Raw genomic sequence first — 12,119 nt, 5'->3', positions numbered from 1 at the left:
ATTCAAGAGAGCGCTGCCAGCAGTGCAAATCAGGAACAAGAAATAGCTGCTGCTCAGGAACGGGAACAAAGAATAACTATAGCTCAGGAAACAGGGTAGCACTGCAGGCAGTGCTAATTCAGGCACAAAGAATAGCTATAGCTCAGGAACAACAAGGATAACAAACGTTGAGGAAACAAGGGTCGGCCTCACTGGAACACAGCTACAATGACCAACTCTGGACTGAAAGGAGCTGAGGCTTAAAAGAGCTTAGAGTAATCACATGCATCACATATGAGATCTAGCAGCAGCCGACCACAGGTGAGCTGTATTCTACCACCCATCTTTGGCCTGAGGGGATGGAGATGAAGCAGTCAGCAGGGAATTCTGGGTAATAGAGTTTCAGGCATACGCAGGCTGGCTTCAAGCATGAGCAGGCTGGCTTCTGCAAAATCTGGCATGGATTGGAAATGGATGGCAATTTACAAGTAGAGTCTAAATGGCTGGAAGTCAGTGTGTGCATGAAGGGGAAGGTCCATAAGCTTATTATAACAGTGGAATGTCCCACAATGCGGCCTCCTGGTGGTGGGCACAAGAGCACAAGGAGTGAATCATGACAGATCCTGTGGATATGGTCAAGGTGAACAGTAAATTGAATGAGCTTATGTTTGATTTCTCTTCTAGATTTACTGCAGTTTCCCAGAATATATTTAAAAAATGATTTGGAAATTCAGTAACTTTAAAACAAATGGTAACCAATCCAAGAGGTTATGGTGCACAATCTATAAAAATGTCTGGCTATTTTCCTACTCTGTTTGAATTCAGAGGTAAATGCACTAAAGGTAAAGTGTATGTGTCTCTCAAAGGGGACAACATTTTAAGTTGGCCTCACCGGGAAGATTTAGGTATGAAGTTCTAGAAAAAGGTGTTGGTTCATGGGAGGATGGGTGTTTTAAGTTTTCTGAAATGTTTCCTAATCTATTTACACTACAATTATGTTGGCTTATAGGATATACACATAAAATCAAATTAAGGAAGAATGGCATGGCATCTGTCTCTAAGGTAAGATGATTACCACTTAATGTACTAAAGCAGGTAGAAAGGTATTCATTCAATTACAAAAAGAGGGCATTATTTCTCCAGTTTAAGACAGCTATTAGCTCCAGTTGTAGTAGTCCATAAATACAATGTTGATATATGATATGCATAGACTTTAGGAGTTTGAGCAGAAGTAACAGTGGATATATTTCGTTTACCCCATTTCCAGGAAATGCTATCCACTGCCTCGGATTGGATGTTTTTTTACAACATTGGACTTGGTATCTGCTTACCATCAGATAACGTTACATGAGTGTACACTGGATTTGACACAGTCCTGATTGCACGCACAGCTAATGGGTAACAGACCCATCTAGACAGTTTTAATGATTTTATGAGAGATCTAAAGCTTCAGATTGACCAAAAAAAACATTTATTTTGACTTGGGGTCCTAAAAATACCTATTCTAAACATTTTTATTTGGGGGAAATCCTATCAGCACCATTTCTAATTGTATTTACTTGGGTATTTTGTTTGGCTGAGGCTTGACTTGGGAATGATTGGTTACCAAATGGTCACAAAATACGGTGGCTTCTTGTTAGCTTAGCACAAAAGCTAGGTCATAAAACATTAACGAGATGTCTACGCAAGAGAAGAGTAAATGCCTCTCAGCAGGCACACACTGAGCAGGAGCTTGGGGAAAAACAAGTTTGGGTCCTCTGCAGGCAGCTGTAAGTACATTTCTGTGTAGACTATTGGCAATCCCCAAAACAACATGCAGTCTCATCTCACACTATGAGATGGGTTTAGACTACTTAGAGGATGGTGATGGTGTAACATGGCTCCCATCGTATTATGGCTAAAAATATGGGCTACTCCCAAGATGAGTTTCTCATGGAAGGTTGTTGCGGACTGTCTTAACTTAAGTAAAATGTCAGCTATTCCTTTGCTGGCATATGTTAAGAACTCCATTATCGACTTGGGCTGAAGCCAACTCTTTGATGTCCCATGTAGCAGACATGATAAGGGGTTGGTAAAAACACAGGTACCTTGCACAGAAGGACAAAGAGAGAATCATAAAATCCCTTGATATGGTGTCCATACTCCAATATGTGTCTCTCTCAACTACTCTAGGTATGGAACCTATTTTGGATAGGGAATCCTAAATTAGGATTTTATCGCACACATTTAAAAGTAAGCATATTTCAGTATTTAAAAGCTTTTTGTCATACAGGGACACCGTTTGCCTGTCTTCCACTATGCCCATGTGATGGAGTCTCCATTCAATCTACAAAGCACTTAATTTTTTGTACAGTGTATCACACTTTAAAATCCTGTTTTATGCCCTATTTTAGGTTAAGTGAATTTTAGTACACACCAAGAAGGCCGGTATAATTTATAACGCTTAACCTCACCTTTATTATTTTTTTCAGTCAAAAATTATATTTCTTCTGCCTTAAAATGAATATGCAAGATGATTTTGAATACCAATTAATCTGCAGCTAGGTGTAATGCACATACATGTTAATATGTATATTTTTTAATGTTTGGTTAAACATTGCCTACCTGCAAACAAAGTTTTTTTGTATTTGAAACACCCAGTCTAAATTTCTTTTTAATTTATTGCCCCCTTTCTACAGCTGTTATGGGCATGGTTTTCCTAAATGTTTTTTTTTCTGTATTATTGCTAGTGCATGTTTTCTGTGTTTTTAACTATAACTCCTTGTATCTGAAATTGATGTATGTATTTTTAAATGTACTTTTATGGTCATATTCTGACCGAATATGCAATTATGACTGACTGACTGACTTGTTTCTGTGGCCTCTGTATTTCAGAGAGTTATGCCCAATCTGGTAGGAAACTTAAAGATGTCAAAATTCCAAGATGTTGTACTCATTTTTGGTGCAACTTAGACAATTCAAGAGTGTGCCAAGTTCTTTAAATTATTGAAGGAAAGTGTTGACCCTCAAAAAGAATGAGTTCAAGTTTTGAATGAGGGAAGTGGATTATTTATGTCACACTATTTCTATAAAGTTAAACCCTGAAAGATCTTGTTGAAAATATTAGCAGAAAAGAAACCAGATTTGTTTGTTACAAGAGTTGTTAATGTGAACTTGAGTGCCTAAAAGATTAACTTAAAAATGTATTAGCCATTCTGGCTTTTGTGCCCATTCAATCAATAAATCATTAATTTGTAAAGCGCACTACATACTCGTGAGGGTTTCAAGGCGCTGGGGGGTGCTGCTGTTATTGGTCGAAGAGCCAGGTCTTGAGTTGCCTCCTGAAGGTCAGCAAGTCTTTGGCTTGTCGCAGGTAGAGGGGGAGGGTGTTCCAGGTTCTAGCGGCTTGATGGGAGAAGGATCTGCCTCCGGAAGTGGCTCTCCGGATGCGTGGTACCGTGGCCAGGGCATGGTCAGCATGGTCAGCGGAGCGGAGTTTCCTGTTGGGTACGTAGAAGGAGAGCCGACTGTTGAGATAAGCTGGGCCGGTTTTGTGGAGAGCTTTGTGTGCATGGATCAGGAGCTTGAAGGAGATTCTTTTGTCGACTGGGAGCCAGTGCAGGTTCCTCAGGTGGGGGGGGGGATGTGGATTAAAACAGGGCTGTGTCCTTTCTCCAGGTTTATTTAATTTATATCTAGCTGATTTGAACCGCCACTTAGAACAAATATACGGACACCCACCAAATTTGGCAAAGGAGCCGGTTCAATACTTACAGTATGCAGACGACATTGTCTTGGTAAGCCAGACTTCGATTGGGCTACAAAGGGCAATAAACAAACTAATAGACTACTTGGACGCTCAAGGTTTGGAATTGAATAAATCAAAAACCAAGGTGGTAAGACTAGCGGGCCCAAGACAAGGAAACTTTAAATGGTTCGCTAAGAACTCTCAAATAGAAGAGACAAGATCTTATAAATACTTGGGCATCAAAATGGCAAGAAACCTGTCAATGATGGAGCAGAAAAAGGAGATTACAGCAAAAGCTCAATCCTTAATATTCGCTTATAAACAACTATGTAAGAATCTGGAAAGCCCTTCACATGGGCACCTTTTAAAAATAATGGCAGCCCAACTGCTACCGACCTTGTCCTATGGCCTGGAAACCTGGCATGGCCAAGAAAGTAACATCTTAAATAAGCTACAAACCAAGGTTTACAAAACGGTATTTAATCTCTTTAAAGGTTCCTCTCCAGCACAAATCCGTTTGGAATTCGGACTACAGAATCAAGTATTCCAAAGGAAGGCAACCATGGTAAACTTATGCTGGAAACTCAGGGCGGCAGAACCGGGAAGTTTGAATAATTTATGCTGGTTGGAAATAAAGCAACAACTAGAGCAAAGACTCCCAAATTCGTGGGGGGTCCAATTGATGATAGCTCTTGAAGAATTAAAGCTTGAGGGGCTTTGGAACAGCAAGTTGGAAAAGGCCACATTTAAACTAGCTTGCAAAAACAAACCAAAAGCATTATCTTTCGTGGAGGACAAAAGGGAATTAGCGAGACGCCGCCATGCATGGGTCATAATAAACTCTTATACATGGCCAAGACCTCAACCCTACCTAGCAGCTCACTTCAGATTGTCCTTAAAAAGGAGGTTCATGGCATACAGATTTGGAGAACATTGCACATTAGACTTAGTACCCTCCTGGAAAAACAAGGATCAAGCCAAGGCATGCCGTTTATGTGGTTATTATAGCGAAACTTTGAGCCATATGCTGTGTGTCTGTGAAATAGTAAAATTAGAAAGAAGGAAGATGCTGAGAACAGCTTTTAATGATTTAAAAATCCGCACCTGCAGACAGGCAGCAACAAGTTGGATGGGTGCCGCCTCAAACATTTTAATATGCAGGGAGATAAAATTTATGATAGTAGTAGAAAGCTTACTTTCAAAAGTGGGCAAAAACTGAAGGCACGATGCCATAAAAAGAACTAAGTAGACTTTTATGAACTGAAAATGCTTTTAATATGAAATGTGTTTTATATGCTTTATGGTTTGTGAAAACCAAATAAAGTTATTTTTTGACTGACTGACTGACATTCCAGTGTTCTAATAGTATGTATTTGTCTAATTTTTTTTAACCTGCCTATATAATAATTGGTCTATGCACACTATACTGCCTATGAAATATTAGTATTATATAAACTTTCCTGATACAGAAAATGATATCCTGATTTGATTTGATTTGATTTTAGTATTTGTAAAGCGCGACTTTCACTCCACAAGGAGTATCGTGGCGCTGAATTGGAGGTGAGAAAGAACCATAAAGGGACTAGATAAGAGCAAGACAAGATTCATCTGAAACACAAAGACCCAGGTTTTTAAGGCCTTCCTAAATAAAGTTTCTGAGTTGCATAGCCTAAGATGTGATGGAAGCAGATTCCTATAATTCAAGTTGTTAATCCAGGAGTATTTGGTGTCAATGGGCTGATCTACACTATTCTGTTTATTTCCTGAAATGAAAATACTGTTTATTGATAGTGTGTATAGGTTGAATAAAATGAATAACAAAATTGTATTACCTTTTCTTTTTTCTTCTTCCTGACGTTACCCAATTCCAGCTCTGGGCCCTCTGCGAACAACAATTGCAACTTTAGGGAAAGGTTTCTCTGGATGTGCCTTCACGGTCCTCTTCCTGTACACTGCTGAGCTCTACCCCACCGTCCTCAGGTATGCCTAGACACTGCATTCTGACATTCACGATGATATTTGGGGAACATCAACACCAAAACAGTCTCCTCTGTCTGAAAGAAAACATAAAAGATGAAAGTAATCCTCAGTCTCCAGTAGTATTTTTATCTGGGTTGCATTGAGAATCTGCATGTTGTGCGAAGTGTGGTTCATGATTCCCTCTATGTGCGAAGTTGGCAAGGTTTCTGGCAATCACCCATGTTATCATGTCATAAATCTTGCAAATTAAGGGCCCCGTTTACAATATTTTGATGCAAGGCAGCACTGCAAGCCTTACTGCTGCGGTGTCAAAACAAAAGGGCAGGAATGCACCATAACCACAAGATATGGCCCATTCCTGTCCTTTTCCCCCTGCGGTGGTGCAATATGGCCTGCCAGGCACCAACGCAGGCACCCTTGCATCGTGGTGCAAGTGTGTCTGCTTTGTAGGGGTGATTGTTAAGAATGCAGCACACATAGAAAAAGGAAAAAAGAGGAGAAATAGTTATTTCTCCTTGTTACGCCTCACTTATGACTCCCCTGCGCAGGCGTAGGAATCGGATGCAATCCCAGGTTTACAAAACCTTGTAAATCTGGGAACGCATCAGGTTCCATGGATGTTGCCTGGAAACACCCACAGCAACACCCGTGAAAAGCTCCTTTCACGCAGAGTAATGTCTGAAAGGTGGTCATATTTACAAGTTTATGAAAAGCCACGCAGAGTGGCTTTACGTGGCTTTGTAAATATGGGCAGGCACACTGTGCTGCCGGTGCATCAAAAATACTATGCACCGTAAGCGCAATGGGCTTCTAAAGAAGCCAGTTAGTTGCAAATGAATATTTCAGATGTTTCATTGTCGGGAATAATTCAATAGTTGAATGGTTTATTTTTCTTTTGTGAGTATATTTTGAATAAACTTACTTAAAAACGATTTCAAATAAAACTTTCTGCACAACATATTGTTTCTTTACTGTCTCAGTTAAAACGATCATAGAAAGACACTTAACAATATCAAAAAGCACTGTATAAAGCAGATGCATGAGTGAGATGCAACCTCCAGAGGGTTAGTGGCAACTGCAATAGTTACAGGTATAATCACATATTCTAAATATTCGAGTTACAATGAGTAGTATTACAATTTACATGTAAAAATAGGTTATCAAAGATAGGAGCATGTGATCTTGGATTAGAGCAGTATTTATCCAGTTTCAAAGCTTGTAGTCCTGTAGATACGCAGCTATCGTGTTTCACCCCATTCTCAGCGCTCAGGCCTGAGGCTTTTTCAAGGCTCTATATGTTAATTCAAGAACACAGACAGGGTTGGAATTACTGACATTTGCAAGGAAAAGTGTTAACTTTAAAACAACTGGTTGCTTTTTATATATGAGTTGTGCTTGGCTGGTGACTTACGCTTTGTGGATCACAGCACACATGACAAATTTATGATGAATAGGTGACTCATGATTGATGAGAAACAAAGTGCAAAGTGCATGACCAGGAGACATGTTTTAGCAGTTGAAGGATGCACAGGCAAAAATTTAGGTAAGTATGGAATCTCTACATATGTTGTTTATTCCGGTAGTCAGTTGCCACATTAGGTTTGATTTTATAGTGCGAATGACATACATAAAGGTCTGAGCCGAAAGTACACTGATCTTCTCTTCGTAACCAGATTTCCTTTGGCAATGGACTCATATTAAAACACTGATCCCCCCACCCTTCTCTGCAGCTTTACAAAACCTCCAAGACGTGGGCTAAGGCAACCGCCAAGTAAATAAGGTAACCTCCATGAATTTATTTTAGGACACTTACCAGCAATTCTGATTCAGGTCTTCCACTACCCCAACCCCTTCAAAAACAATTGCCCTGGGAATCAGGTTAACAGGGACCATAAAGTGTTCGGGGTACCACATGCCCTCTCCCCTTTAAAAATAATAATACGACCACAGGGTTTGGATCCCCAGGGCATTTCCAGGCTCGAGGAAGAGGACAGCCTGCCCCCCCCTTAGACTTTATGCATCGGCCACAAGGGATGGGGTTCCCAGGTCCACAAAGCTGCTTGAGGACGTCCACCATCATCACGGGAAATGGGACCGCCCAGCCATATGCAAAATGCATTGTTAACATTGCGGGGTTCCTGCCACCTGGTGCAGGGAAATGTAGGGGGGCACCCCAAGTATAAAACAAAACAAAACAAAAGTGCCCCAGCACAAGGGGGAACCACAGCGGGCCCCCAAAGTCAATCCCCGCCAGCCTTTGATAGCCTTTGAATGGCGGAGGAACCTCCATTCAAAGGCTAGCTCGAAGCAGCATCCTAATGTGACGGACGGTGCCTGCTAGGCACCACCACTATACTACGTATGCTGGCCGGGTTAGACAGTCACTCGTAACGATTGCCTGTGTCGGACGTGCTTTCCATGCACCAGCACTCTGCCCACCAGATAAGGATGGAGAATGGCCGCACGATGGTGGTGAACCCGCCACCAGCAGACTGCCGGTGGCAGGTTCACCGCTAACATAATCATCCCCCAAGATCTCGAGTGGACATCAGTGAAAATAATTAGTGTGCCATTCACATAGGAAAACAAGGTGTATTTGTACTTTTGCAATCATAACCCCCATCTTTCAATGCGAGGAGGCATCTTGGCTTCTGGATTGCCAAATAAAGTCAGTAAAGCTTGATGATCAGTTACCAATGTGAAAGGCTTTCCATACAGTAACTCATGGAAGTATTCACAAGCCCACTCTATTTCTCAAGTTGTGAATAAGCACATTCTGTCTGGACCAAACTTCTACTGGCTTATTCCACAATATTCCTTTGGGCACTTGGATGTCCACTGTGCTGTGCAAGAATAGTGCTTAACCCAATAGGGCTAGCTCCAACAATAACCTCTGTAGGAAGTTTAGGATTCATGTAGGCCATTTCAGCAGCCCTTCAATGGCATGTTTAATTTTCTTAAAACCTTTCGTGCTTTTTTACGACCACTCAAATGAAACAGTTTTCTTTGGCAACTCTCATAATTGAGCACTTACATAGAAAGATCTCTTATGTTTAGTGAACAGTAATTGGCAATGGCAAGAAACGAACTTAGCATAGAGACATCTTGTGTGGGATGAGCCTTTGATAGTTCTTTTGCAGGATCAGATGTCACCCCTTCATCTGAAAAGATATGGCCAAATTTAACTTCAACAATGTCAACTTCCTCTTGCGGCACTCACATTTGTCTGCATTTTAATGTGAAATGTGAATTGGTAAGTAAATGACATACTTGTGTGAGAGCTTTATCATGCTTTTTCTGTGTAGCTCTGAAAACCAATATGTTATCGCTTTAATTGGATGCATTTGCAACAAGCTTTATGATACGTCGAATTTTGTCTTTGAAAACTTCTGCAGCATATGAGACACCAAAACTGAGTCTCTTTTAATGAAACAGACCAACGTGTGCAAGTTCCAACTGATAACATTTAAATGAAGGCAAGAGAACCTTTTTGCACTGTTTTACTGAGCTATCATGTCAGCAATATGTGGACATGGATGTCGTTCTCGTTCACTTGGCATGTTTGCCTGGTTAACGTCATCTCATGCGTGTGCAGCTCCTTCATTGTCCTCTTTGGGCACTACCACTATGGGAGAAACCCATGGTGTCGGACAAGTAGCATGCTCGATAATGTCATGCTTAAGTAACAATTCAAATTCATGTTCAACAGCTTCTTGTAAGTTTGAATTTTGAATTTTTAAAAATTTGTAAAGCGCACGTTCACAATGCAGTTTCATGGCGCTAGAGGGATTCCTGGGCAAGAAGAGTACAGAGGACTATAAGCTGAAGGCCTGCTTAAACAGGAAAGTCTTGAGGACCTTACGGAACTCCATATAGGAAGGGGAGAGTCTGATATGGAGAGGGAGGGTGTTCCAGAAAGTGGGCGCAAGCACCGCAAATTTCTGGCCTCCTGATCTTTGTTTCTTGAAACGAGGAATGACTAATTGGGATTTGGTGGATGAACGAAGAACTCTGGAAGGACAGTAGTTGATAATAACGGAATTTATGAAGGCAGGGGCCGTGCCCATCCGGGCTTGGAAGGTAAGACAGCCAAGTTTGAACAATGCCCGTTGCTTAATGGGGAGCCAATGAAGGGCGATGAGAAGGGGTGACGAATGGTGAAATTTAGGTAAGCCGTGTCTCAGACAAGCTGCCTGGTTCTGCACCAGCTGAAGACGCTGAAGTGCGTAACCGGGGGCACCATTATAAATAATGTTCCCATAATCGATCTTGGACAAAACCATGGCCATTACAATCCGTTTAAGTGCAGAGAAAGAGAAAAACCGGGATACTTTCCTAATGATACGCAATGTAAAGAAACAGGAAGAAACAACCGAGCTAATGTGAGAGTGGAGTGTCAGATGATGGTTAAGTGTGATGCCAAGGGTCTTGACTGAATGGGAGGGTGTGGAAGGTGAGCCAAGGGAGAGGGGCCAAAAGGAAGAAGACCAAGGGTTGCCACTGCCACCCCTCAGAATCAACTCTGTTTTGTTCGGGTTGAGTTTGAGATGGTTCGCATTCATCCAATCTCGGATAAACAGCATGACGGACTGGAAGGCAGTAACAGCTAGTGAGGGGGAGGAGAAATTAAAAATGAGTTGGAGGTCATCAGCATAATTGTAGACTGTGACCTCCATTTGTTGCAGTGCGAAGATAAGGGGGAAAATATAAAGATTGAATAATAAGGGGGAGAGTGAGGAGCCCTGAGGGACACCACATTGGACCCTGCGGGGTGGAGCGGAAAATGGACGGCCTGAGTGCGGTCAGCCAGGAAGGAGCCTGTCCAGGCTAGTGCTTGTCCCCCTATACCCGCTGCCTCGACACGGGACAAGAGAATAGAATGGTCCACTGTGTCAAAAGTGGCGGACAAATCCAGGAGGACCAAGGCTTGAGGAGTGCTGGTATCAAGACCCTCCCTGAGTTGATCCATGACCAAAATAACCACCTTCTCGGTGGAATGGCGGGGGCGGAAACCCGCCTGGCAGGGTGCAAAATAATTACTGTCCTCAATAAAGGTGCTAAGTTTCTGGGTGACGTGGGACTCAGCTATCTTGCTCAGGTAGGGGAGAAGGGATATCGGACGGTAGTTTATCGTGGAAGAAGGATCTGCCCCTGGTTTTTTTAGTATGGGGAAAATTATAGCCGTCTTAAAAGGGGCGGGGACGAGACCATGCATAAAGCAATCATTAAGGAGGGTAAGGACCGGGGATGGGCATTCGGCAAAGATCTGACGGAGAATACGTGCCGGGCAGACGTCAACTGGAGAGCCTGACTTAACACAGCTAAGCAAGGGAAGCAGGGATTCTCTAGTAAGTGCGGGGAAGGAAGTAAGGGACAAAGCATTGTCTAAAGGGAGGGGGTGGGAGAAAATGAGCGAGGGGGTGGGAATATTTGCTTTAATACAAGCTATTTTGTCAATGAAAAATTCATTAAGCGAGTCACATAGCTCCTGAGAAGGAAGGATCTTGGGCAGAGTTCTGTCCGAAGATGCCAACTCGTGGACGGTGGCAAAGATCTCCCGTGGCTGACTTTCTGCAGCTAAAATACGCTCCGAAAAGTATTCTGTTTTAGCTGCCAGAATGGCTTGTTTGTATTCGCTAAGAATGGTGATGTAGTATTGTTTCCGGGTTGGGCAGTATTCTCTTCTCCAGGCTCGTTCGGCCTGCCGTAACTCCAATTTTTTGGCTTTGAGGCCAGGGCTGAACCACTTGTTGGCATTGTGGGTGCGGTTGATAGTAATCCGCTTCAGGGGGGCCACTGCCTCACAGGCTTTAATGAGCCAGCGATCTAGAGTGGTAGTCTGGGAGTGGGGGGTCAGGCCCGATAAGTCTGGGCAGGTAGTGATTAACGAGTTGCACTGGGAAGGAATATCGACTCGATTCCAGTTCCTTGTCCGACTGATTTTTGGGCAGGAAGGAGTTGTTTTAGAGCTCAAATCCAAGAAAAAGGCGAGCATGGAGTGGTCAGACCATGAGCAGGGGGAAATAGTATGGACTGACGTCGGGATGTTTAGAGTCCATATCTGATCAAGAATGTGGCCCTGAGTATGAGTAGGGCCTTGAACATGCTGGATAAAATTGAGGCTGAGGAGCAGTTGTGTGAAGTCCTTAGATTTGGTATCCTCAGCAGGGTCGGTAGGCCAAAAGTTAGTCTCCCAGGACAAGAACGGAGGCGTTATTGACCACTAAGGTGGCCAATAGGTCCTGGAAGGCAGATAGAAAGCCTGGAGATGATTGGGGTGGCCGATATGTTAATACGCAAGTAATTGGAATCTTAAAAGAGGTAGAATGAGCTACAAGACAATTGGCTGCTGGAATCCTGGATGAGGCAAGTGTCTGAAAATGAAGGTCTTTGCGGGCAATTAAGGCTACCCCGCCGCCTGCTTTGTTCTCCG

The 12,119-nt window shown here is 42.7% G+C and overlaps 1 protein-coding gene across 1 annotated transcript in view; it reads left to right on the top strand.

Moving 5' to 3' along the window:
* LOC146813686 (solute carrier family 22 member 7-like) overlaps positions 1–12,119 on the top strand; it is a 401,617-nt gene that overhangs the window by 350,707 nt on the left and 38,791 nt on the right. The window contains exon 8 of the mRNA XM_085610179.1: positions 5,578–5,686. Coding sequence (XP_085466305.1) covers positions 5,578–5,686 — 109 coding nt within the window. The remainder of the gene's footprint in view (positions 1–5,577; positions 5,687–12,119) is intronic.

The sequence above is a fragment of the Triturus cristatus genome, chromosome 6, assembly GCF_964204655.1.
Source record: "Triturus cristatus chromosome 6, aTriCri1.1, whole genome shotgun sequence".
Classification (NCBI taxonomy): Eukaryota; Metazoa; Chordata; class Amphibia; order Caudata; family Salamandridae; genus Triturus; species Triturus cristatus.
Note: the sequence above shows the minus strand (reverse complement) of the source record. Positions and strands in the feature narration are given on the sequence as shown.